This window comes from Eulemur rufifrons, chromosome 3 (assembly GCF_041146395.1).
Source record: "Eulemur rufifrons isolate Redbay chromosome 3, OSU_ERuf_1, whole genome shotgun sequence".
Taxonomy (NCBI): domain Eukaryota; kingdom Metazoa; phylum Chordata; class Mammalia; order Primates; family Lemuridae; genus Eulemur; species Eulemur rufifrons.
In genome coordinates this window covers 92,867,116-92,891,094 of record NC_090985.1, presented here as the reverse complement: position 1 = coordinate 92,891,094, position 23,979 = coordinate 92,867,116, and the positions used below count along the sequence as shown (strand labels likewise).

The window sequence follows — 23,979 nt, the reverse complement described above, 5'->3', positions numbered from 1 at the left end:
CTCAGAGTCTGGCCAGATCTTCACTGGAGGCGCTGCCTGGTTCAAGATGCCTCGGGCCGTGCTAGTGTAGAGCTAATTGGACTTAATTCCCAGAGTGATCTTTCTTAGACCTGGCCGTGGGTCTCTGGATGCCTTTCAGTTAAGCAAGTTCAATCCTGCTCTGCATCTGCTGCAGCCACACGGGACTGAATTACTCCCTTCCCCAAGCCACTCAGATTCAGCCCACTCAGGGCGAGCCTAGAAGGCACTGTCTGTAATAGAACTTGGCTTCCTAGCAATGCCGGGCTGTATCGCTGCAGGGCCAGACTGATCTAAGTCACCCTCTCTGGAATATTATCTTACGGCATACGTGTACTTGTCTTCCTTTTTTAAAAAATTTATTTCACATAAATACTTTGAAATATGGTTCCCCAAATTTTTATTTGTTTCATTTACACAACTTTCTATAATGAGTGGACAGAGAAAGGGTTAACTCAGCAGGCCTGGGTTCCCCAAACCCTGCACACCCTATATAAAGGCCTGTCTTCAGGACTGACTCTTGGCTGGCTCCTGGGATATAACGTCTGAGGTTGGAATATTCTACCTGATAGGAGTGTTTCTATATGCCTGAGGCCTTGGGCCATGCTGTACTTACGGTGAACTCCTGTTGTGCCCCTGAGGCCTCGGCACATTCTGTCCCAGTATGACCAGATAAGTTTATCCTGACAGTGTGATTTATGGTGAAGGCCTGGTTGTGCCCGTCGGGTGGAGGATGTTGCCGCTGGAGTTTGAGCAGCTAAGGTCATTTATGATGCAGGCATTTTGTGCTTGCATGACTAACCCCTGATATTAATAAAAACCCTGGACACCAAGGCTAGGGTGAGCTTCTCTGGTTGGCAGCACTTCACACGTGTTTTGATACATCACTGCTGGGAGAATCATGTGACTTCACTGTGACGGACTCCTGGAGGCTGCTGCCTGGTGTCCCCTGGACTTCACTCCATGTGCCCTTTCCCTCTGCTGATTTTCGATCCATCTCTTCCCACCATAATAAACCACATCATAAGGACAGCAGCTTTTCTGAGTCCTTCTAGGAAATCACCAAGCCCACAGGTGGTCATGGGGACCATTCATACAAGCAGTGTTTTTATTTTATTTTAAATAATGATTTACCTTATACTGAATATCCTGCAGTATTTCAGTCACAGCCTTCAGGCCAACATGTTCTTTTCCTATCTGAAATATATAAAGCATAAACCACAACCGCAACATGTTTAAATGTTCAGCTTTAATTCAAAATAACTAACAGAACCAAGTCCATCTGCATGTTCTCCTTGGGGAATAATTAAGTGACCTTTTTTTTAATAACTAGGTCAACATCTACTAAAGGTAATCAAAGTTGTCACAGAAGCTAGTATGATAAAGTATTAGATATGCAATGTCTAAAAATCCATTCTAAATTCTTGCTGTGTACAGGTGTCACTCACTGTGCTATGTATATAAAATATATCAAATCATGAAATAACATTATAAAAATGTAAGGGACATTTTTTAATTAAAACTACTCAGTACATTTCAAACCCTTCCATTTTACCTTTGGCATTTATAGATCACTGTTATAAAGATTTTATCAATGTTGAAAAATTATATTCACTCCGAAAAGTGGGTATGTGAACATTTCTTTATTACCATAGAACATAATTCTATAACCACTTTCTGTTCTTAAATATTAATAAATTAATAATAAATATTAATAAATAAGAATTTGCCTTTTCCATAGCCTTCTATTTCAAAACATTACATATCACTACACATATTTTTAGTGTATAAAATGCTCCAAAGAAATGTGAGACTCAAAAAAATCTAATATTTAGTATTCTTAACTTTAACATTAAAAATTATAAGTGCAATCTGACCTACTTTCTATGCTCCATGATAACGGAGGAGAGTAATAGCAGAGATAATTTATAACCTCAGATAAACAATCACTGTTAGCGTTAGCTTTTTCCTTCCACATAAATATTTGGAGAACGACTTAAAAGAAATTAGAGTAGCTGTCAACATGTTCATGTTCTCTGTTTCTCTCAACACTAACCGACTGTGAAATACGCGAGGTGAAAGGGTATCCAGAAGGAAAAGAGAGAGACAAGAAACACTTAAACTAAGATAGGCCAATCAGTTCAAAACAACCAAGACTTTATTTTCCAAATGTCTGCAATTCCTGAGATAGGCTCTAAAAACAGAAAATAAATTCTCTAAAGTTAAAAAAAACACCTAGTGCACATGTCCCTGTGAGCGCAAGAACTTGGATTTTCAGGCACTACCCAATCTTCAGGAGAAATGGGCCGCTCTCTGACTTCCTGGTGTACCCATGCTGTAGCACTTGGATGCCCACACCTGCAGCCGGGGTCTGTTTTCCTTTCACGCAGCTCCTGCCAGACTATAAACAACTTTGGAGAGTGCACATCTGAGCACTGTGGGGCCACATGACGCAGCGGTCCAGGAGCGAGCTCACTTGGAGTCAGGCTGCCGGGTTCTCAGCCCAAGGCTGCCACTTCTGAGCTATGTCTGACCTTGAGCAACTGTATTTAACTTCTGTGTCCTTCGCTTCCTCACCTATTTACTGGGGAGGATAAAAATGATAGGGTTGAAGATGAGACTAAACCAAAGAATTTAGAACAGGGCTTGAATCATCGTAATCCAATTAATATTATACATTATTATTCTTAATCTGAATGACTCACAGCATCAAATATAGTTTTTGCACATAGTAGCACTTAATAACTATCGCTGGCTCCTCCTGTCTATAAAGACTCTTTATGTGCAAAACTTTATATCCCACAACAAACTCTGGCTATTACTCCATCTCTTCCCTTTCCTCATTCCCAATATTTTGTATGAAGACATTATAACTAATGAAAAGCAAGTACCAGTGGCAATCTCCGTACCCCGACTGTTGAAATCCTGCAACAGTTCAGGTAACATAACCCGGTACCAAGAGTCCACCAGGAACCGCGAGACCAGTTAATTGCTTCCCTCTCACCTTTGCCATCCTTCACCACCACTGAAAATGCAAACTGCTCTGGTCAGCTCTCCTCTCCTGGAATCTCAGCCCTGTGCCACCTGTGTTTTTTCACTCCTAACTCAATCTCTCCTTATTTTCCACTGCACTCTCTCATACAAGACAACTCCACATCTGCGACAAGCTCTCCATCCTCCTCCAGGTGTGTGTGAACACCCCGAGACCTGCCCAAGGCCACAGCTCCTGCACAGGCCTTCTGAGTGGACACCGTGCGGTCTCCCAGGGAGACTGGGAGCTGCGGTCCGTGCTCTGCTGTCCCATCCAGCTTGGTACTCTCTGACTCGCATTCAGAAGCCGTCCTCCTGAGCAGACTGTCCTCCGGCACTGTCAAGCCCTCCTTATCCCTCACTGACCCACTGGACACTCTCCCTCAGGTACCGCCTCCTGCTGCCACCCTGGACGTCTCCCACATCCAGGTGGGGACCAAGGCCCCCCTGGCCTAAGTCTCTTCACCCCCCAGGCCGTGCTTTCTGCCCCATTCCACCTCAGCAAACTAACCCTGAGAAGCTGCCTGCATCAGCTTTCGTTCTGAAACTTCAACTGCAGAAGACCGTCCTCTCCGACCAGACACCCTCACCCACCAGCTCTCCAGCCCTTTCCTCTCTCCCCTCACTGACCGCCAGGAGCCAGGGCTCTCAGACCTCGTGGCTTCGCCTCCACTCGCTCCTGGCCAGATGGGTGACATCTCTTCACTCCCTCTCCATTCTTTAATCCTTCTATCCTCCCAAGTCATCTGCTCTATGATGGATGAACACTCAATTTACTACAATCCTCTGCTCCTTTACCTGGATGAAGAACAACCTGCCATCCCCTGTACAGGATGTCCAATCTCAAGTGGCTCCCCCACTGACCGTCAAGTCTATTGTTACTCCCTCCTGGGCTATTTCAAGACCCAATCCCACACCCATTTCCTTTGCTCTATAAATCCTTCACTTTTTATGTCTCAGAGATAATAAAGGTCATTGGGCATGAATTCCCCTAATTTCCTGCCTTTCTCCACCTATAAATCGGCCCCCATTTGTGCCTGCCCTTTCCCCCCGGCCCTCTATTTCGGAGAAAGAGTGGGTCCCCTCCTAGCCAAGGTTGGTTCATTCACATAAGCTCTCATCCCATGCCCTCCTGCCTCCTCCAGGACTTTTCTACATCAGTGACGCCCTCTCTTTCCAGTATTTTTGAACTCCGTGTCTGCACTAGCTCTTTTTGCTCAGAATAAAAACACAGGCAGATCTCAGATCTCAGAATTATGTTCTGTACATCACTACTAGCTATTTCTCATCTGTCCTTCCTTCCTTCGGTTGAGCTTCTTGGAAGGGAAGTCTACATTTGCTGCCTCCTTGGAAGGGAAGTCTACACTCATTGCCTCCAACATCGCTCTCCTGTCTTCCCTCCTCCAGCCCAAGTGCCAGACCCCGATGGATCTCAGCCCCTCTCCTTGGTCATTCCTTCCTCCCTTTGTGAAATTTTGCTCTCAGTTTCTACAATTCCACTCTCTCCTGAGAAAAGCATTTTCACATAGATAACCTGAATTCTTCCTCACAGAAACGTATGGAAAGTTAGAACAAGTGTGCCTGCTCTCAAGGCTTTCCCTTGCCTGCAACGACGCAGCTGGTCCCTTGAAACACTGATGCTAGTTCTGGGAGACTGGGCTTTCAGTCCAGGGCCCTAAGAGTCCAGGGCAGCTGCTATAGGCTAAGAGTCAGTAACTGAAAATACTAACTTATCATATCTGATTCCATCCACACATATTTATTGTGGATTTTTCTTATGTAAATAAATAAATGTTATTTATTTCTCCAAAGATGAAACTAACATGCTCCCTTCCCTTCTATATCTGACTATGTGGTTATTTGTATTCTTATTTTTATTTTACTATTTTTATTCTTATTTTCAATAATGAGATACTGCCTTCTACTGCTTCAACTTCTCAGATTTGGACGTTTTATTAACTTTTCCAGGTTATAAGAACAGTCTTTAATAATTATTACAGCAATATACAAAATATTATCAAATGTAGTTGTATAACTAAAACACTTTTCATCAATATTTCATGATGCCTGTCTATTTATGTAATACAGCTATAAAGCAGAGGGAATATAGGGCTCTGCCTGTGAAAAAGCCATGAAACAAACAGTGAGAAGAGGGTTCATTTAAAAATGTAAAGATTTACTTTTAAATTCTATGATATGTGTTATACTTTTAAGATGCTGATTTGAAAACATTAAGAGACTAGGCCAGGCAGGTGGCTCATGCCTGTAATCCTAGCACTCTGGGAGGCTAAGGAAGGAGGATCACTTGAGGTCAGGAGTTTGACACCAGTCTGAGCAAGAGCGAGACTCCATCTCTACTAAAAATACAAAAATTAGCAGGCATGGTGACACACGCCAGTAGTCCCAGTTACTCGGGAGGCTGAGGCAGGAGGAACTTGAGCCTGGGAGTTTGAGGTTGCTGTGGGCTAGGCTGATGCCACAGCACTCTAGCCTGGGCAACAGAGTGAGACTCTGTCTCAAAAAAAAAAAAAACAAAAAAAAAACAAAAAAAAAAAAAAACAAAGAAAGAAAGAAAAAAAAAAAACCAGTAAGTGGCTAAAAACTGGATGGCTACTTTCAAACATCAATAAAGAAATACCTTAGAGATACGTACAACTGAGAACCACATCAAAGATTCAATAACCTTCACAAAAGCAACAAAGAAAATAAAGTACCTAGGAATATACTTAACTGAGGAAGTAAAAGAGCTCTACAGGGAGAACTACAAAAACACTGAGGAAGAAAATAGCAGAGTACGTAAACAGGTGGAAAACCATACCATGCTCATGGGTCAGCAGAAACAACATTGTTAAAATGTCTATACTATCCAAACTCATTTAAAGATGCAATGCAATCCCTATTAAAATACCAACACCATTTTTCACAGACATAGAAAAAATAATTCTATGCTTCGTATAGAAACAGAAAAGACCCTATATAGCAAAAGCAATCTTAAGCAAAAAGAACAAATTAGGAGGCATCAAAGTACCAGACTTCAAGCTATACTACAAGGCTATAGTAACTAAAACAGAATGGTACTAGCACAAGAACAGAGATATAAACCAATGGAACAGAACTGAGAACCCAGATATAAAACTATCCTCATATAGCCATCTCATGTTTCACAAAGTGGACAAAAACATACATTGGGGGAAAGAATCCTTATTCAATAAATGGTGCTGGGAAAACTGGATAGCCACATGTAGAAGACCGAAACAGGATCCGTACCTCTCACCTCTCACAAAAATCAACTCACAATGGATAACAGACTTAAACCGACAGTGTTAAACTATAAGAATTCTAGAAGAAAATGTTGGAAAAATTCTTACAGACATTGGCCTAGGGAAAGAATTTATGAAGAAGACCCCAGAGACAATCACAGTAACAACACAAATAAATAAATGGGACCTGATCAAATTAAAAAGCTTCTGCACAGCCAAGGAAACTATCGCAAGAGCAAACAGACAACCTACAGAATGGGAGAAAATATTTGCATGCTACACATCTAATAAAGGGCTGATAACTAGAATCTATATACAACTCAGGAAAATCAGCAAGAAAAAATCAAACAACCCTATCAAAAAGTGGGCAAAGGACATGAACAGAAACTTTTCAAAAGAACATAGACTAATGGCTAACAAACATATGAAAAAATGTTCAACATCTCTAATCATCAGGGAAATGCAAACCAAAACCACAATGAGATATCACTTATCTCCAGCAAGAATGGCCTTTATCAAAACAATAAATGTTGGCATGGTTGCTGAGAGATAGGAACACTCATACATTGCTGGTGGGACTGCAAACTAGTGCAACCTCTATGGAAAGCAATATGGAGATACCTCAAAAAGATACAAGTAGATCTACCATTTGATCCAGTAATCCCATTACTGGGTATCTACCCAAAAGAATAAAAGACATTCTATAAAAAAGACATCTGCACTAGAATGTTTATAGCAGCACAATTCACAATTGCAAAGACGTGGAAACAACCCAAGTGCCCATGAATACATGAGTGGATCAATAAAATGTGGTATATGTATACCATGAAGTTCTACTGAGCCACAAAAAACAATGGTGATATGGCACCTCTTGTATTATCCTGAATAGAGCTGGAACCCATTCTACTAAGTGAAGTATCCCAAGAATGGAAAAACAAGCACCATATGTACTCACCATCAAATTGGTATTAACTGATCAACACTTAAGAGCATATATACTAATAACATTCATCGGGTGTCGGGCAGATGGGAGGGGAGAAGGAGGGTATGGGTATATTCACACCTAATAAGTGCAGTATGCATTGTCTGGGGGATCAACACACTTCAAGCTCTGACTCAGGTGGGGGAAGCATATTATGTACTCCCATAATATGCTGAAATAAAAAAAATTAAAAGTAAAAATAAAAAAATATTGCAATCAATAATAGTCTTGATATATATGCCACAAAGAACAAGTTTAAAACAGCCCATTACTCAATTCTCTTTGGAAAATTAAGTTACTGAAGAACACTGTGCTAACATTAGTGCTCTAATCCCAGGTCATTTAAAAGGCAGCCTGGAACCATGCAGAGCTGAAACTCTGGTTTCTGGTACCAACTGGAAGCATTAAATTCCTGAGAAATAAACTGCTGTGTGAGTATAAACAATTTCTTGACCTCTCTGGGCCTTGGTTTCTATTCTGTAACGGGGAGGGGGTTGGAGGAGACTAAAATTTCCAGGGTCTTTTTCACCTCTAAATCTTTTATTATGTCAAATAGATAAAAAGACAAAATTTAAAAGATTCACCTTAAAAAATGAATTAAATTTTTACCTTTGAAAGAATGTTTGGCTAAATTTGTATAATATCCTTTGCCTATCACAGAGCACAAACCTAAATCTTATACTGATTGTATCTGCTGACATCTCTGCCAGTCTTATTTTATCAGCATTTTCTATAAGGCACTTCAAATCATCTTCAAGTGAAAATTATCAATTACAAAGAGCTAAAGTAATCCACTACATAATTGTATTATGGTTTTTTCTTAGATTTTGCTATAAGCCAGGTTCTAAAAACATTTTCTGAAATTCTTTTTCATATATAAAATGAACTCTGCCTTCAGGAGACATTTTCTAAATCATTTCTCCAAAGACCCTGAATGCCACTATGAAGAAAATTTCTAATAAATAAATGAACTATTTTCTACCAATGAATATGGCTGAAGGCTCACAAAGATCAAGTTTTCTATCCTTAAATTTTCAGTGTTGTCTGTTTATATATTTAATTTCACCTCTAAGTAATAAAATTGAGAGAATAAAAAGTATTTTCAAAAATGATTTAGAAATAAGCATCTCTAAATGATACAATAATCATAGCAGATCATTTACCTGAACAAACAAAGCAATGATGGCGATTCCATGCGGCTTCCCCACAGCCTCATCAATGCTGCCAAACAGAGTGGAGTTCCAGTGGATCAGATGGAGCTGGGTGGGCAGCAAGAGACAGATCACTCATTTTTAATGTACTACTTCTATTCAGAAAATAAAAGACATCAATTTTTTCTCTGTATCTACATGGTGTCAAATGCACAAACAGACACAAATAGACTACTGCCTTCATATGAGTTCTCTGCGTGAATTGCTTCCTTCTTATTTCTGAACAGAACCAATGTTTAGTGGATCACCCTCTCGAGTTCAGGTTAGTCCTGATCAGGAGGAACACATCTAGGGGCACTCATGGTTTTCACATGGATTTAGTTGTCTTTCCTTAAATGTTGTCCCCTCTGGATCTCAATAAAACAAAACTCCAGGTCTGGGCACAAACACTAGAACTCATTCAAAGGATTAGTACCTGCATAATCAAATACTGCGTCACCCAGTATTTCCATCAGGAAATGTACCAAGCCAGTCTCTAGTTCCGGTAAATTATTTCAACTTTCCAAGAATATCTAGAGATAACACCCTATAAAAAATGCTGCATTTTTTTAAAGCCATAGTAAAATAATGAATGCTGATGTGAGTCTCTAAAAGATGGCTATTTCCTGCACTGGAGATAAAATTTTATCTGCAAAGAAATGACAAACAATGCTCAGAGGATTCCCTCACTCCTAGCCTCATAAAGCTTTGCAACTTTTAAGTTTATCTAGAATATGCACTTGCTCCTACAGCACTGATAAAACACTTGCAAGAAGCCAAATTCAATTCCCTGGTTAAAAATCAAATGGCCATTGAGGTTCTTAGTACAATAGTAGCTAGATAAACCTTCTGCCTAGAATACTACCTTTATCACTAAAGCTTTTAATCAAGTTATAATTACTTACTACCTTAAAAAACCTCATTTAAAATTATCTAATTAAAAATTATTAAAATTATCCAAAAAGACATAGCTAAAATTCAACCACTATGTACTTTTATCATCTATACTAAAATATTGAGGAAAATTATCATGAGGATTGCCACAAATCTGATTTTACCACTGCTGAATTTGTCCAAGTAGAATTTGAGATTATAAAACTGACCACTAGAGGGAGGTAATAAAGTTCTCTGCCAATAATAGAAGCAGGAATTTAGGAAAAAATTATAACCAAGGCTCAGCCAAGTCAGGCTGTGAAAAACTCACAGACTGTAACTGCCCAGTAAATGTAACTGTCAAGGCACTGCCTTTAAGAAAAGCATGTTCTATAACCTCTCAATTAACCATACAACACAGAGTAATTTTAATCTTTCCTTCTCTGTCCGCAACAATAGCATAGCAGTCCTAGCAGTAAAGATAAGAACTGATTGCCTTAATTAAACCCACAAAGAAGGCCCAAAGTTCAAACTGACATTTTTCTTACTTCTCATAGAAACATCATGGGGCATTTTTTGGAGGAAACAAAACGTGAATAAACCAGAAAAGCATGGGTTTTTCTTTCTCCCACTCCTCATAACTCAAAAACATCATCACTCACCCGGGCTCTTCAAAAATGGCTTCACATTTTTTTGTGTTTAAAAAAAACTGAGGGTCCTTACATGTGGATTGTGCATGGTGACTGCTTCAAAGAGCACAGTACAGAAAGGGGGTAAAAATAGTGACTTTACAGTGGAGAAACCTAACAAATACTGTCTGATCAAGGTCAACATCAACAGTGGTTTGTCACGTCGATAGTATGTATCCTTGCTAGGTGACAAAAATGGCACTGTGCTGCTGTGCTCTTTTGCCCAGCAACCCACAATTCAATCCAGTCATAAGAAAGACATCTGACAAATCTCAGTAAGGGACATTACAAAATACCTGAGTAGTACTCCCTAAAATTGTCAAGGTCATCAAAAACAAGGAAAACCCTAGAAAATGTCACAGTCAAGAGGGGCCTAGGGAAACATGGGAACTGAATGTAACATGGTGTCATAGGTGAGATCCTGGAACAGGGCTTTAAGGAAAAACTAAGGAAATATGAATAAAATATAGACTCAATAATGTATCCATTAATTGTAACAAATGTGCCATGCTAATATAAAATGTTAATATTAATAATAGGAGAAACTGGCTATGGGGCATATGAGAATTTTCTGTACTGTCTTCATAATTTTTCTATAAATTTAAAACTGCTCTAAAAATTAGTCCATTTTTAAAAAAGAAAGAAAAGAAAAGTTAAAGAAAATGCTAGAATTTCAGCCAATCCAAATTAAAAAGGCTAATGGAAATAACAGCAAAGTAACACAGATGAAAGTAGCAAGAGAACCTCTACCTGTCCTCCCTTCTACTGTACGGGTCGCCAGTCATCACCTGAGACTTCGCGGCTCAGGCAGGAGAGACTCCTTCCCTCACAGTCAACAAGTGACCCGAGCTTTAAAACACAAAGTTCCGTCCTGGTACTGTGAAACCCTCTTCTCTTGAAGGTGCTTTATCTCATTTTAAGACCAAAGAAAACATCAGAGACCCTCTTTTCACACCATTAGAGGATGGTTCATTCAAGTACCAGGCAAATTTCCAATACATTTCGAAACGGGCCAAACTTCAGCTGTAACCTAGTGTGGTACCCCAGGCACCAGACCCACAGGCACAGTGCACTCTGCGTTGCTCTGCCCTCCGATGTCGCTTGTTCTGCTCCTGACAGCTTTCCCAATCCATCTGTATCAGTCTGCTCTGGCTGTGGGAACAAAGTTCCACAGACCAAGGGGCTTAAACAACAGAAACTTATTTCCTCGCTGTTCTGGAGGCTGGAAGTCCAAGATAAAGGCTTCCTTTTGACTCCTGTCTCCTTGTCTTGCAGATGGCCACCTTCTCCCTTTGTCTTCACACAGTCTTGCCTCTGCAGGAGTCTGTGTCCAAATTTTCTCTTCTTATAAGGATGCCAGCCATACTGGATTAGGGCCCACACTACTGACCTCATTTTAACCCAATTACATTTGTAAAGACTCTATCTGATGTACCGGGAGTTAGAACTTCAACATATTAACTGGGGGGGGGGGGGGAAACAATTCAGCCCGTAACACCATCTATCCCACCCTTTCCTCCCTTGCTACCATAATGCAGTTTTCTCGTATCTCATGAATTGAATTATTCACATCAACCTCTGTTCTGCCATAGCCCCTTCTTTATTCCTATAATCATATCATATTTTGCTTTATATTAATTAGTTCTGGTTCTGTTCAATACAGCAAAGCTATAGAGGCAGGAGAGTTATTAGTGTATGTGAAGAACGAAGAGTAACTCTGTGGGTAGCGAGAGGGTATCTGAGTTTGGCAACGACAAGAGGTGAGGCTGGAAAGGTAGAGGGGTCAGTCCACACAGAGCTTTAAATGTATCATAACTATACTTTAGGAAATGCTAAAGCAATATATTATTGCAATGAAAATTATTAATTATGCTGCCTAGAATCACTCAAACTCCCCATAATACCCTCTTTCCTTCAAAGGTCCTTTTGACAGTATAGCAGATGGATGGGAAGTAGTAGATATTGGAGGCCAGGAATATAAACTGGGAGGCTACTACTGAAGTTCCAGCTGAAAAATTATGATAGGGATGCGGATGGTTAATTTTATGTGTCAACTTGGCTAAGCTAGGGTACCCGAAAGTTTGGTCAAACACCCGTATAGATGCTGCTGTGAAGGTGTTTTTAGATACAATTAACATTTAAACCAATAGACTTAGAGCAAAGCTGATTACCCTCCATAATGTGGGTGGGCTTCATGCAATCAGTTGAAGGGCTCAGGAGCAAAGGCTGAGGTCCCCCAAAGGAGAAGGAATTCTGCCTCCAGAGTGCAGGATAAAAATTCTGCCTGAGTTTCTAGTCTTCAAACTTGAGCTTCAACTCTTGCATGAATTTCCAGCCTTCAGCCTGTCGTGCAGATTTCAGACCTACTGACTCCCACAATCACATGATCCAATTCCTTAAATTAAATCCCAAACTCTTCTCTCCCTCTCTCTCCCCCCTCCCCTTCTCCCTCTCCCTTTATTTATATAAATAAAAAAGTGTACAGACCAATAGAAATTTAAATCTAAAGAAGACTAGTAGCAACGGGTATAAAAAGAAAAAAGACCCTAAAAATTAAAGTGACAACATTTGGGATTTATTCTTCTAAGATTAAATACGTTTCCTTTGGGGAGGAGGGATAGGGGGACAGAACAATCCTCTGATGATCAGAAGGAACATATTAGAACTTTGACTTATATTGATTTTTATCTAATGTCTTTCTATGTCAATTTTTCAATCACAAGATATAAAATATAAATATTAATATATCTTAGTACATGAATATAATTTATTAACAAATATCCACATATTAAGGACATGTGCTCCAAAGTTTGTTCTAATGCAGATGGTTACACAAATTCACGCAGACACCCGTGGGTCTGCATGGACAACCATATGCTGGAAAGGATATGGGTTAGAAAGTGATGAAGCGGCCCTCTGAGTCCAAGGGAGGGGAAGCAGTCTTTCCCAACCATCTTATGAACTGGCTTAAAAGAGGCCCAAGCAGACAGCTATTATCCGCTGAGGGGACTCAGAAGATGCACTTCAAAGCCTAACGGTACAGACATGCCCTGGGGTGTGTCTGGTCTACGGAGAGGGCAGAATGGAGAGGCGGCAACACTGCGCACTTCTGCAACTCCATTGATAAATTCTTTAGCGGCAATGTGCTCTCATAAAAGACCTCTGAGCTGGAATCACAAGTCTTATATTCTTGTTTCAGTTCCACAACTCTGTAGCTGTGTGAACTTCACAAGTCACTAACTTCTTTGAGCTTCGGTCTCTCTGTAACATAGAGCTGTATCTCAAAAGCTTAGATTATTCACGCCTCGCCTCTCTCTGTCTTCTCATGGTATTCTCTTTATTTCTACATTCTTACCACATTTTGCGGTCATTAGCATCAGTTATGGACAGCCAGCAAAGGCACAGAGGCAGGGGGATGGATCTGGAGAATGGAGAGCGGCTTGCCAGTTTACAGTGAAGACCACATATATAAATGCTGCTCACCGTTTCTAAGGAGCACAGGGATTGAGTGGCATTAGCCCTGTATCTGCAGCCTAGACGCAGGCGGCCCATACACAGGGTCACCTAACCCCTTCGGCATCCACTGGACTGAAGATGGCCCCAGGCAGGACCCGGATGAAGCCTTCAGGAGCCAAGACATTCTTGGCCTTGTAAACACACTGCACAGCCGGTGGCTGAGGGGCTGCCTCTTGCAGTTTGAACTCCAACTCCTACTATGGCTACCAACAACAGTGCTTGAAAACAGGGACCGAGAATCCCTCCTCGGCTGAAAATACAGGCGGTTTCCAAGCGCCCGTCAGTGACTCTCCCTCAACAGGCAAAAGGCTTTGGCTTCCTCCCAGCTTGGGCATGTCAGAGTAGGAGAAAGTGGTTTTCTGCAACAATTAAAGCTGAGTCTTTCCTCACCCCTTACCACTCTTCTCCCCACCCCACCACTCCCCGACCACCAGGCAGCAACAGGCGGCAAGTGTGACAAAGACAGAGAAGCAAAGATCATTATTACTCTAGCAGCACAATGACTCTCGTGCCTTGATTGAAAACTCTGACAACAGGAAAACAACTGTGAGGCATCCTTTTACAGTTTTAGAGAAAACCTTTGGCTGAGCTTTCGCTAAGGGCTCACAAATTCACATTTCCTGCAATTGATTACGCTGCTTTACCACCAGTACCTGCGAAACGTTAATCTTAATGTACTTAACTCACAGCAATAGATAAATTTGTCCAAAGTTATGAAACTTTGACAAGCCATAGCCTTATGATAATTTATTTGTCACCAAGAAAAATAAGTTTGAAGATTTCATGGCAGCTTAACAGAAAGCTATCTTCAAGATAAATGAGGTTTATTGTTAACATAAATAACATGACAGCATTAAAGTACCAAAAAATGAATCACGCGGAATGGAAAAAGTAGTAAAAACTGAAAAGGCAATTATGACTGACAAATTTGTTTCCCCAGCCCTGGGCGCTTACACAAGTTCTGCAGCCTCCTATCTGTAAATGCTTAATGGACATTTCCTCTCAGATGTCTTATTGTCACCTCAAGATGAATATTTCTAGAAATAACATCAAATCCCTTCAAATGAGCCCCCTTGCTGACTCTCAGTAGCACCCCAGCCTCCCAGGCTTGAGACCTTGGGCCTCCATCCTCTGTCTGCAACTCACCAAGGCCTCTCCTGGCCCCTAGCATTTACATTACAAAGCCCAACTAATCTCTCCTGAATTCGACTTTCACCATATTTCCTCTGTTCAAAAATCCCTAATTTCCTCTATTTTCTAGCCACATCAGGCTTACATGTCTCTAACCCCATCCTTCCCCACCCTGACTATCCCCCAAATGCTCCAACCAAGTGCGACTCCCACCTCCTCACAACAACCTCCCTGTTGTGTTTATGTTCCACTCACCTGGAATGCCTTTCCCCACCCTGTCTGGACACACATCCAGATCCTACTTCTCCTCCTCAGCCTTGACAGGCATTTGATAGAAAGACAGACAGACTGGAGATGGAGACTGAAGATGACAGGGATGAGAGGTGGGGGCTGGGGGATGCAGGATGATGGGAGATGGAGACAGAGAGAGAGAACTTGAACCAACAGATATGAAGGAACAGGAAGAGGAAGAAAGGAAGGATAACCGGGATTTCCACTGAAACCACTGATCAACAGTAAGATGAGTTCGGTTTCAGATAGAAGCGTAAACCTACACCAGAACAGTCACACTAGCGTCCCAGTCATGAGAGATGCAGAATCAGAGCTGCCTTGGGGAGGGGCCAAAGCTGCAGGCAGCAGATGCCCCTGGAGAGATGCCGCCGTATGGAGTCAGTTCACCACTGGATCGTCTTGAAAGAAATTGACAGAGGGCCAAGGACTGAGCTTTGGAAAATGGTGAGATGAGGAAAAGGAAAATATCACATCTGCAGGAGAAAGCACAGAAAATTCCAGAGTGCTGTTAAGATAAAAGAGAAAAGACGTTCTAGAATAAGGCGTGGTCATCAATAATGTCAAGGCTATACCAGCAACAAAGCTGCAATGGCTGCAAAGAAACAAAGGAAAATGAGGACAGAAAGAGACTTTGGACCTATTGTTTTTAAGATTACTCTGTTGGCAGTTTCAATACCACGAAAGGCACAGGGGCAGAACGTAGAGGCATCAGGATAAAACAAGGAACAAGGCCAATCATCCTGTAAAGTGGGCAAGATTGTCAGGAAACAGAAATTAGAAGGTAGCTGAAATCAGTATGCTTGACTGTGAGCAAAGTTCACCTTTGACATTTCATATTCTTTTCATCTATCCTTTAATGGTCAAAAGTGAAACCTGAAGGAATCACAGGCTATTGCAAACTTTGATAAACCACAAGTATTCAACATAACCTATGAACTCAGATGTCACTGAACCTGAAAACTATTTTTCTTCTGATCTATAGTCATTAAGAACTTTCCCTTGAGTTGGGCCATTATATAGCACAGATTCACAGAAGAAAAGGCAATATCAAGAACAGGTCCTGACTTCTGTGTCCTGGTTTTGCTGAATTGCTGTCCTCAGCCCCAAAGAAATCCAACTATAGAAAGTTGTGGCAGGTCTCAACAAATTTTGAGTTTCCAAGGACAAACATCTCACTACCCATGCTCTACTATAGCCAAACATCCATTCACAGAACACTCAGCACTATGACATTAGAGAAAGAAAAAATAATAATTATGTCTCCACTACCCTCGTGATACTAGGGGGATTGAAAAAAGAAGATACTAAGCATTGAAATAAAAAGGAAAAAAGAGGAAGCTGGAAGTGAAACATTTGAGTAACAAAATGGGTCATTAAACAACTGAAAAACAGTTAACAGGGAAAGCACCATCTCTCTCCAGATTCTCTCTTAATTACAAGCAGCAGCCCATTCATCTGCAGATAAACCGAGATTTAGTCTGTGTTATTGACAGGTGCTGCTGCACTTTCAGATGTCACTGGCAATATATTATGCAGCTCCTATTCAGGGAAGGACATTCAAGGTGTAGACAGATATAATAGCGACAAAGCGCTGTAAAGCATGGAATGGAAAATAAATTATTTGAAATTCTAACTCTAGCTGTCACCTACTGTTATGTTTGCCTAGACTTAATTATGTATCATCTTATATAAGTAACAGAGAAACAAGAGAGAATATGTTAGAGTGTTTCAGAGCAACTTTGTCCATTAATACATTAATACCAAAAGGTATTTATGGTGTTCTTAGGGTTCAGAATCTTCAATTAAAAAGGCACTAGTTCTATGTAATTTATGAAAGGATTTTCTTTCAAAGCAGAATGATCTCTTTAAATGCTGATTAATTTCCTGCTGTTTACTTTAATATTGCTGTCTTCTTGAGAACCAAGCATCATAACCCTATTGGGCTCTTTTCCCAAAAATGAAGCTCCCTTTAGGAATTCACTCTGAAAGGTTGCGAGAGGCTTGTTAGAGCTGTCATGTGAGTCAAAGAAAGGAAAAAGTGTATCATTTTTATATATTTTATATTTACTGTAAGATCAGAAGCAATTAAAACCGATTCTTTGACACTGAGTTTTTGGTTTTCCAGAAAACATCCTACCTCTCACTTTCTTAAAAAAAAAAAAATCTGAATTGTGGGTTATGGCTGCAATTAAGTTGCTGTAACTTAAATTCCTTATACTTCATTTATTATTTTGTAAAAGAAGGCAAAGTAAAGAGATTGTCAAAGAGTCTTGGTGTTATAGAAGGTAAGTCATTTATAGATTGGATCTGTTCATTCTATACAATGACTCCATGAATAATAGCTGTAATCCTCCCCCCTGATGCCCAAATGAGAGCCGCAACTGACAAAAGAGTTCAGAAATAAAGGCAGCATTCATCTCAACATTTATTGAGCACCAACAGTGTCTAGAGTTTCAGCGTCCACTGCTTCTGACGTTGGAAATACAAAGACTTCAAATCTTGTTCCAAAAGAATCCAGGCTGTAAATACATAAAAATATGAAACATGGAGCCCAATAGAAGAAAAAGATGAGTGAAAAGGGTTAGTGCACAATTAAAATGACAGAGGATGCTGTGGGTATTTTTATTGATTTAATAAGCACTGATGTTATTAATACATTATCTACATAGCACTCTGCTTTACAAATATTACTTCATTCAGTCCTCATTAATATCTTCATAATGGTAGATTCTATGCCTATCAACAATACTCCATGTTGACAAGAAGTAAATGGAGGCTCAAAAGGTGAAGTAACCTGCCCCGGATCATGAAGCTAACAAGTGACAGGGCCAGGATGTGGACCCAGGTGGTGTGGCTCCACCACCCCACACCACCTCCACTCCACAAGGGAGAGTTAAGGAAGACAGAGCAGGCTAGAATTCACAGTGTGAATGCTCACACAAAGCACGGAGGAACTGCAAAGTTCTCTGTAGAGAGCAGAAAAGCCGGGGAAAGGAACAGAGAGTGTGCAACGCAAGACACGACTGGTGAGGCAAAGGCTGGTCCACGGCACACCGGGTGCTGATGAACAGTCTCCCTCCAGCTCCTGGGAAAACCCTCTGAGCCTCAGCTGTAAGAGAGAGATGAACTATGGCTTGTGTAAAGCCATTACAAGGGCAAGGAATATTCTCCGGAAAGCTCCTAGCACATATGAAGCAGGTGTGTGCTGGCTAGAGAGGAGTCAGAGCAGGGAGAAGCTGAAGCTGGCAAGAGAGGGGTAGGCAGGGCTGGATGGTCCAGCTCCCTGTCCTGGAAATCACAGGTGTGCTCACTTGTCTCAGGTGGTGGCATTTCTCATTATGCTGTCTGAACTCACCTATTTATTTTCTTAAAATTTAAAGATAACTAATAATGCTTTCCACTAGAAACCCAGATCACCTCCATCACAGTCATAACTTCAAAGGTCTCCGCGAAGCGGGAACAGGAAGCACGGACAGGGAGTGCTGCGCCCTGCCCCCGGGTGTTTAAATCCCACAGTTTACAAAACAGGGTGCCAGCTGGAGCCATCTGTAAATCCAGCCCCAAAGGCCCGCCAGTTAGCAACCCCTCATGCATATCATTAACACTCTAACACTAAGGTCACCTGCCTCCCAGAGAAAATGAAGCCATCCACGGAACGGTCCCTGCTTCCTGCCAGGACCTCCAGCCAGTCATTCCTCCCTCCTCCTGACAAGGTCGTACACCCTCTTTCCTGGGAGAAACCGCCTACCCCTGCTCTGCTCCGTTCGGCCCCCCAGCCACTCACCGGTGTTTGGTCCACCAGTTCTTTTCTCTTCTGAGCCTTTGACCTGACATCTCCCTCTCCGTTACTTCCTTCTCACTATTATTTACAGATATGTAGATATTTCTTATCTTAAAAAAAGTGCTTTCCTGACTTCACATGCCCTCCTACTACTTTTTCTTCACAGCAAACTCTTTTAAAAACTCACCTACATTCCTCATCAGCACCTCCTCCCCGCCCATTTCCTCTGCAACCCACTGAAATCTGTCTCTCATCGCTATCACTTTAGGGAAACTGCTCACCACGTTCACCGGGGAACTTCTTCTGCTAAATCACCCGTGTCTGGCCTGGGTGTAACTGCCTGTTCTGCAGCATGTGACATCCCCGCCTGTCTGTGCCATCGCTCTCTCCTGGTTTCCCCCTTCTAAGACAGCTGTTAGATCTCAGGCTCCTTTACTGGCTCGCTCCCCTCGACACCCTCAAAAGGTGGTTCTATCGGGGTTCCACCTCACTCTTCTCACTGAGCATATTCTTGTTGGCTGATCCCACCTACTCCCGTGTTTTCAATCGTCACCTGGAGGTCCATGACTCCAAAATCAACACCTTTAAACAAAATCTCTGTCCTGAGGCTAGATCCCTTTATTATACTCCCCAAGGAGATATCTCCAGTGAGTTATTTATTTATTTATGAATAAATGAATGAATGAATGTCAGAGTCTCACTCTGTTGCCCGGGCTAGAGTGCAGTGGCATCATCATAGCTCACTGCAACCTCAAACTCCTAGCCTCAAGCGATGCCCCTGCCTCAGCCTCCCAAAGTGCTGGGATTTCAGGCATGAGCCACCTCACCCAGACTCCAGTGGGATATTTTAAAGTTAGCATTTCACAGCTGAATTCCCTGCACCGCCTCTCAGGCTGTGTCTCCCTATTCGCTTCCCAGCTCTGGTGATGGAATCCCAGCCAGAAATCTCTTCCATCATCCTGTTCCCTCACAAACAACCAAGAGCTATGTCCTGTTATTTCTATCTCCATGAAATCTCCCAAATTCATCCACTTGGCTGATTCCCATCCCCAATTCCTTAGTTCAGAGATCCATAATCTATTGCTAAACCTTCTGCCCAAGTCTCTTAACTAGTGTCCATGCCTCCCAAAGTTGGCAGCCCAAGTTCATTCTCTCTCTTGCAGTTGCACACTGCACGCCGGCTCCCTGGATGCTCCCTCCTGTCCACGGGCACCATCCAAACTCCTTACCACGCAATGCACTAAAAGAATATGTCTTTCTATTAATACAGTCTTTGTAACTGTGAAAAATGTGGTTCATTATGTATTAACTGTTTCAGGTATGTTGGTGATAGCAATTATAGAAATAAGCTCTTTTAAGTAATAAGAATGCATATAAAGCAATTTTAACTGGATTTAAAATTCAGCACTACTTCACTTCTCTCTGAAATACCACTGTCAATTTTTACACTCCAACTTTATATACCTAATACATTGCCTAATAACTTAGTTTTCAGGAACAATATTTTTTAAATCCAATTATAATATTCAAAACATAACAATTTATAATAAAATGTATTTATCTGAAAATGCTTTTTAAAAACACTCCATTTTAATTCTCACTACACCTGAAAAGGTAGCTGTCTGTTAACACCACATCCTCGAATGCTTTCAATTTTTGAACTGCAGTTATGTAAAGCAAAAATCACAATCATTTTATTAGCAATATGGGAAGGCATAGAATACAGAGGGAAGAGAATGGTACTTGATCCAAGTCTCAGGAACCTTGGGCAACTTATTTGATGTTTCTTGACCTGATTAATCAGCTGAAAAACAGACATAACAGTATCTACCTCTAAGGGATATTTTAATGATTAAATAAGGCAAGGCATGTGTCTGGCACAGAGACAGTCTTCATAAGCATTCCCACCACTCCCTGGTAAAATGCATCTTGCAGCAACTCCATGGCCATGAGATAATGCAAGGGCTACAAAACTTTCCAACAATATAAACACACTATATCTTCAAAATATTGTGAGAAGAGTGAACTTTGACAGGCTAAAGAAATAAATATATACATATATAACAGAATTCTACTAAAAACATTCCCTGAAATAGAGGATTGTTTCTCCCTGTACAACTAAATGAAACTGCCCTAATCTGGAAGACAAAAAGCTCTGTAAAAATCTACACCTATGCTTTCCCCATAAAGTACTTCCTTATTTATATAAGTTTTGTAATTTACTTTAAAATCATAACAAACTAATCCAACTCACTTGTTGCTCAAGAGAGTTGCACAAAGAACCATTCTTTAGCAAACTCATCACAAACCACATTACTTCTAGTGCTAATTAAAGGGGACCAGGCTTCCCTGAGATTTGTGTAAGACTCTCTTGCTAATACCACAACAGTGCTACAGACAACCAAATGGTATTTTAAAGGACATTCTAGAAAACTGGATTTTAACACACTAGTGACCTAAAGGATAGCACCCAAGTTCCTTCTCAATCCTGTGACAAGGTAAAGTATCACTTTCCCTGAGTGAGGTGGAACATGTACAAAAACAGCTTGGGTAAAAAAAAAAGGTCAACTAGGAACAGGAAAGGCATCAATGGGTGTGAACCAGAAAAAGCATAACAATTCAGAGAGGAAACTTTACCTACATTTACATGGTAATACACTTCAATTCTGCACAGTGCATATCGACACATTTCTAAACAGGGGGAAACATTTCTAAAACAAGATTATTGTATTTTGTACATAATCCAGATAAATAATCATCAATGACAAAAGTGCTTTAAATGTTCAGAGGGCAGATATGCAAGTACCAGCTAGGAAACGAGGACTGCACTTACACCCAATCTTGCCTGCCTCTCCAGGACTGGCCAGGGTCCCTACTCCCCAGCGATGCTCACTGCCCTGGTCTGCGTAGTCCCAGCTGCACAACTAGTACATAGACTACGATACTCAATCCCTTTATCACCTTAGCCCTCCAAAGCATTCTCAAAAATCCTATGGAAATCAAATAACAGAAACAAAATTATTATTATCTAAAAGTTTTTATTATGGATAACATTTGTTTTATACAGAAAGAATATATCAATGATAAAACCGTATTTTTATGTGTATACATACTCACTGAAATGGGCCCTGTGGAAAAGCAAGGGCCTTCCTTCCTGTACAGTAATGTAACTCAGAAGATAATTTTGCTACCTAAAACGATTACAGAGGTACACTTATTTTATTATCTTTGCTTTTATATAATAGCATTAAATATTTTTAATTAATTTCCTTTAATTAATTAATTTAAGGAAATTAATTCATTTCCTTTTAATTTAATTTCCTTTAAAGCCTTTAATAGGAACAAAAGATTAATAAAAACATTGTTTATGTGGGGAAAATACTAACCACCTTACAGTGACCACTTCAAAGCACATTTTCAATAAGGCACGGGAAGGAAGATAAAAGTGAGGACAGCCATAAACATCTGACCACAAAGGCAGACATTCAATTTATACTGGCAGGCCTAAGAAAAATATAATGCTAGAAAAATGCAAATTAAAATGAGAAAAATATGATTACTACCTAAAATATTTATTAAGCATTTACTACATTTAGCTACCCTGAAACTAAAAGGCCAGGTAATTTGCAAAGTAATAACCGAAGAGATACTTCATGGAGTAAAATGTCACCTTTTCAGATAGGCATCTAATTGGTTTAACTGGATGTTCCCTCGTTCGGCACACACAGCTGACGTCCACCCACCATCCGTTCCCCTTCCCTATCCGCAATTCTAACAGAACCCCAACTGCATTTATACATGAGGAGGCCACAGGCGTACGGAATCTCAGACCCCTCCTCGCCCCACAGGGTGCATCTTGATTAGAACAGACAGTTGCAGCCTTGTCATTTCCCTTGAAATGACTGTTTTAGGAACCTGCAAGTACAGAAATTCTGGCCAATTATACATAAGGAGAATTCTGATGCAGGGTAGGGGTAAAAAGGGTGAAGTAAGGGGGGAATGTTTCCTAATTCTTAAAAAGAGACTCATAAAACTGGCAGCAACATGGACTGGTGCAACCACTTGTGTATCCACTACAACTGAACTGTGCCTACGATATAACATGGGCTCCAATTCTAGGTGTATGATCATCAAAATGTCAGAGTATTCAAAGAAGCTCTATTTTAACAGACTGGACTTGAATGCAATCTAAATTTATGTCAACAGCAAAATAAATATGCTGCAAAAATTTCACATAATGGAATACTATACCATGAAAATTAACAAATGAAAAGTGTATACCACAATGTAGATGAATCTCTAAACGTAAGTTGAATGAAAAAAAGCCAGACACTAACACATACTGTATGATTCAATTTATATAAAATCCCCAAACAGACAAAACTTGTCTATGATGCTAGAAGTCAAGATTGTACTTAACCTTGGAGAAGCCATGCAGGGAGCTTCCGAGAGATTTGGTTATGTTCTGTTTATTAATCTGAAATGCTTTGTTCACTTCGTGAAAATGCAACAAATTGTACACTTATGATTTGGGCACTTTTCTGTATGTATGTTATTTCTCTATAAAAGCACAACCAATAAGAGAAAAAAATGATTAATTTGACTTCATCTTTTACATTTCAAACAGTCAAGAAAGTGAAAAGATAACCCACAAAATAAGAGAAAATATTTGCAAATCATATGTCTGATAAAGTACTTGTATCCAGAATAAAGAATTCTTACAATTCAATAACAAGACAAATAACCCAGGTTTTTAAATGGGCAAAGAATTTGAATAGAAAGATATATGAATGACCAATAACCACATGAAAAATCATTATAGAAATGAAAATCAAAACCACAATGAGATAACACTTCACTCCAATTAGAACAACTATAATCAAAACGACAGACAATAACAAGTATTGGCTAGGATATGGAGAATTTGGGACCCTTATACATTTCTGGTGGTATTGTAAAATGGTACAGTCTTTGGAAAACAGATTATCGATTTCTAAAATGTTAAACACAGGGTTACCATATGACCCAGCAATTCCACTCCTAGGAATATACCCAAGAGAAATAAAAACATGTATTCACTTAAAAATTTGTACACCAATGTGCATAGCACATTATTGATAATAGCCAAAAAGTGAAAACAAACCAAATATCCAACAACTGATGAATATTAAACAAAACGTGGCATATAACAGAATACTCTTCAGCAATAATATGGAAT

The 23,979-nt window shown here is 40.4% G+C and overlaps 1 protein-coding gene across 2 annotated transcripts in view; it reads right to left on the bottom strand.

Moving 5' to 3' along the window:
• The window catches only part of CA8 (carbonic anhydrase 8), a 70,375-nt gene that overhangs the window by 10,484 nt on the left and 35,912 nt on the right, over nucleotides 1-23,979 (bottom strand). The window contains exons 4-5 of one of the 2 annotated variants that reach the window (XM_069466466.1): nucleotides 8,454-8,549; nucleotides 1,153-1,215 (exon numbers count right to left, since the gene is read on the bottom strand). In XM_069466466.1, coding sequence (XP_069322567.1) covers nucleotides 1,153-1,215; nucleotides 8,454-8,549 — 159 coding nt within the window. The remainder of the gene's footprint in view (nucleotides 1-1,152; nucleotides 1,216-8,453; nucleotides 8,550-23,979) is intronic. The other variant, XM_069466467.1, reaches the window with a different exon arrangement.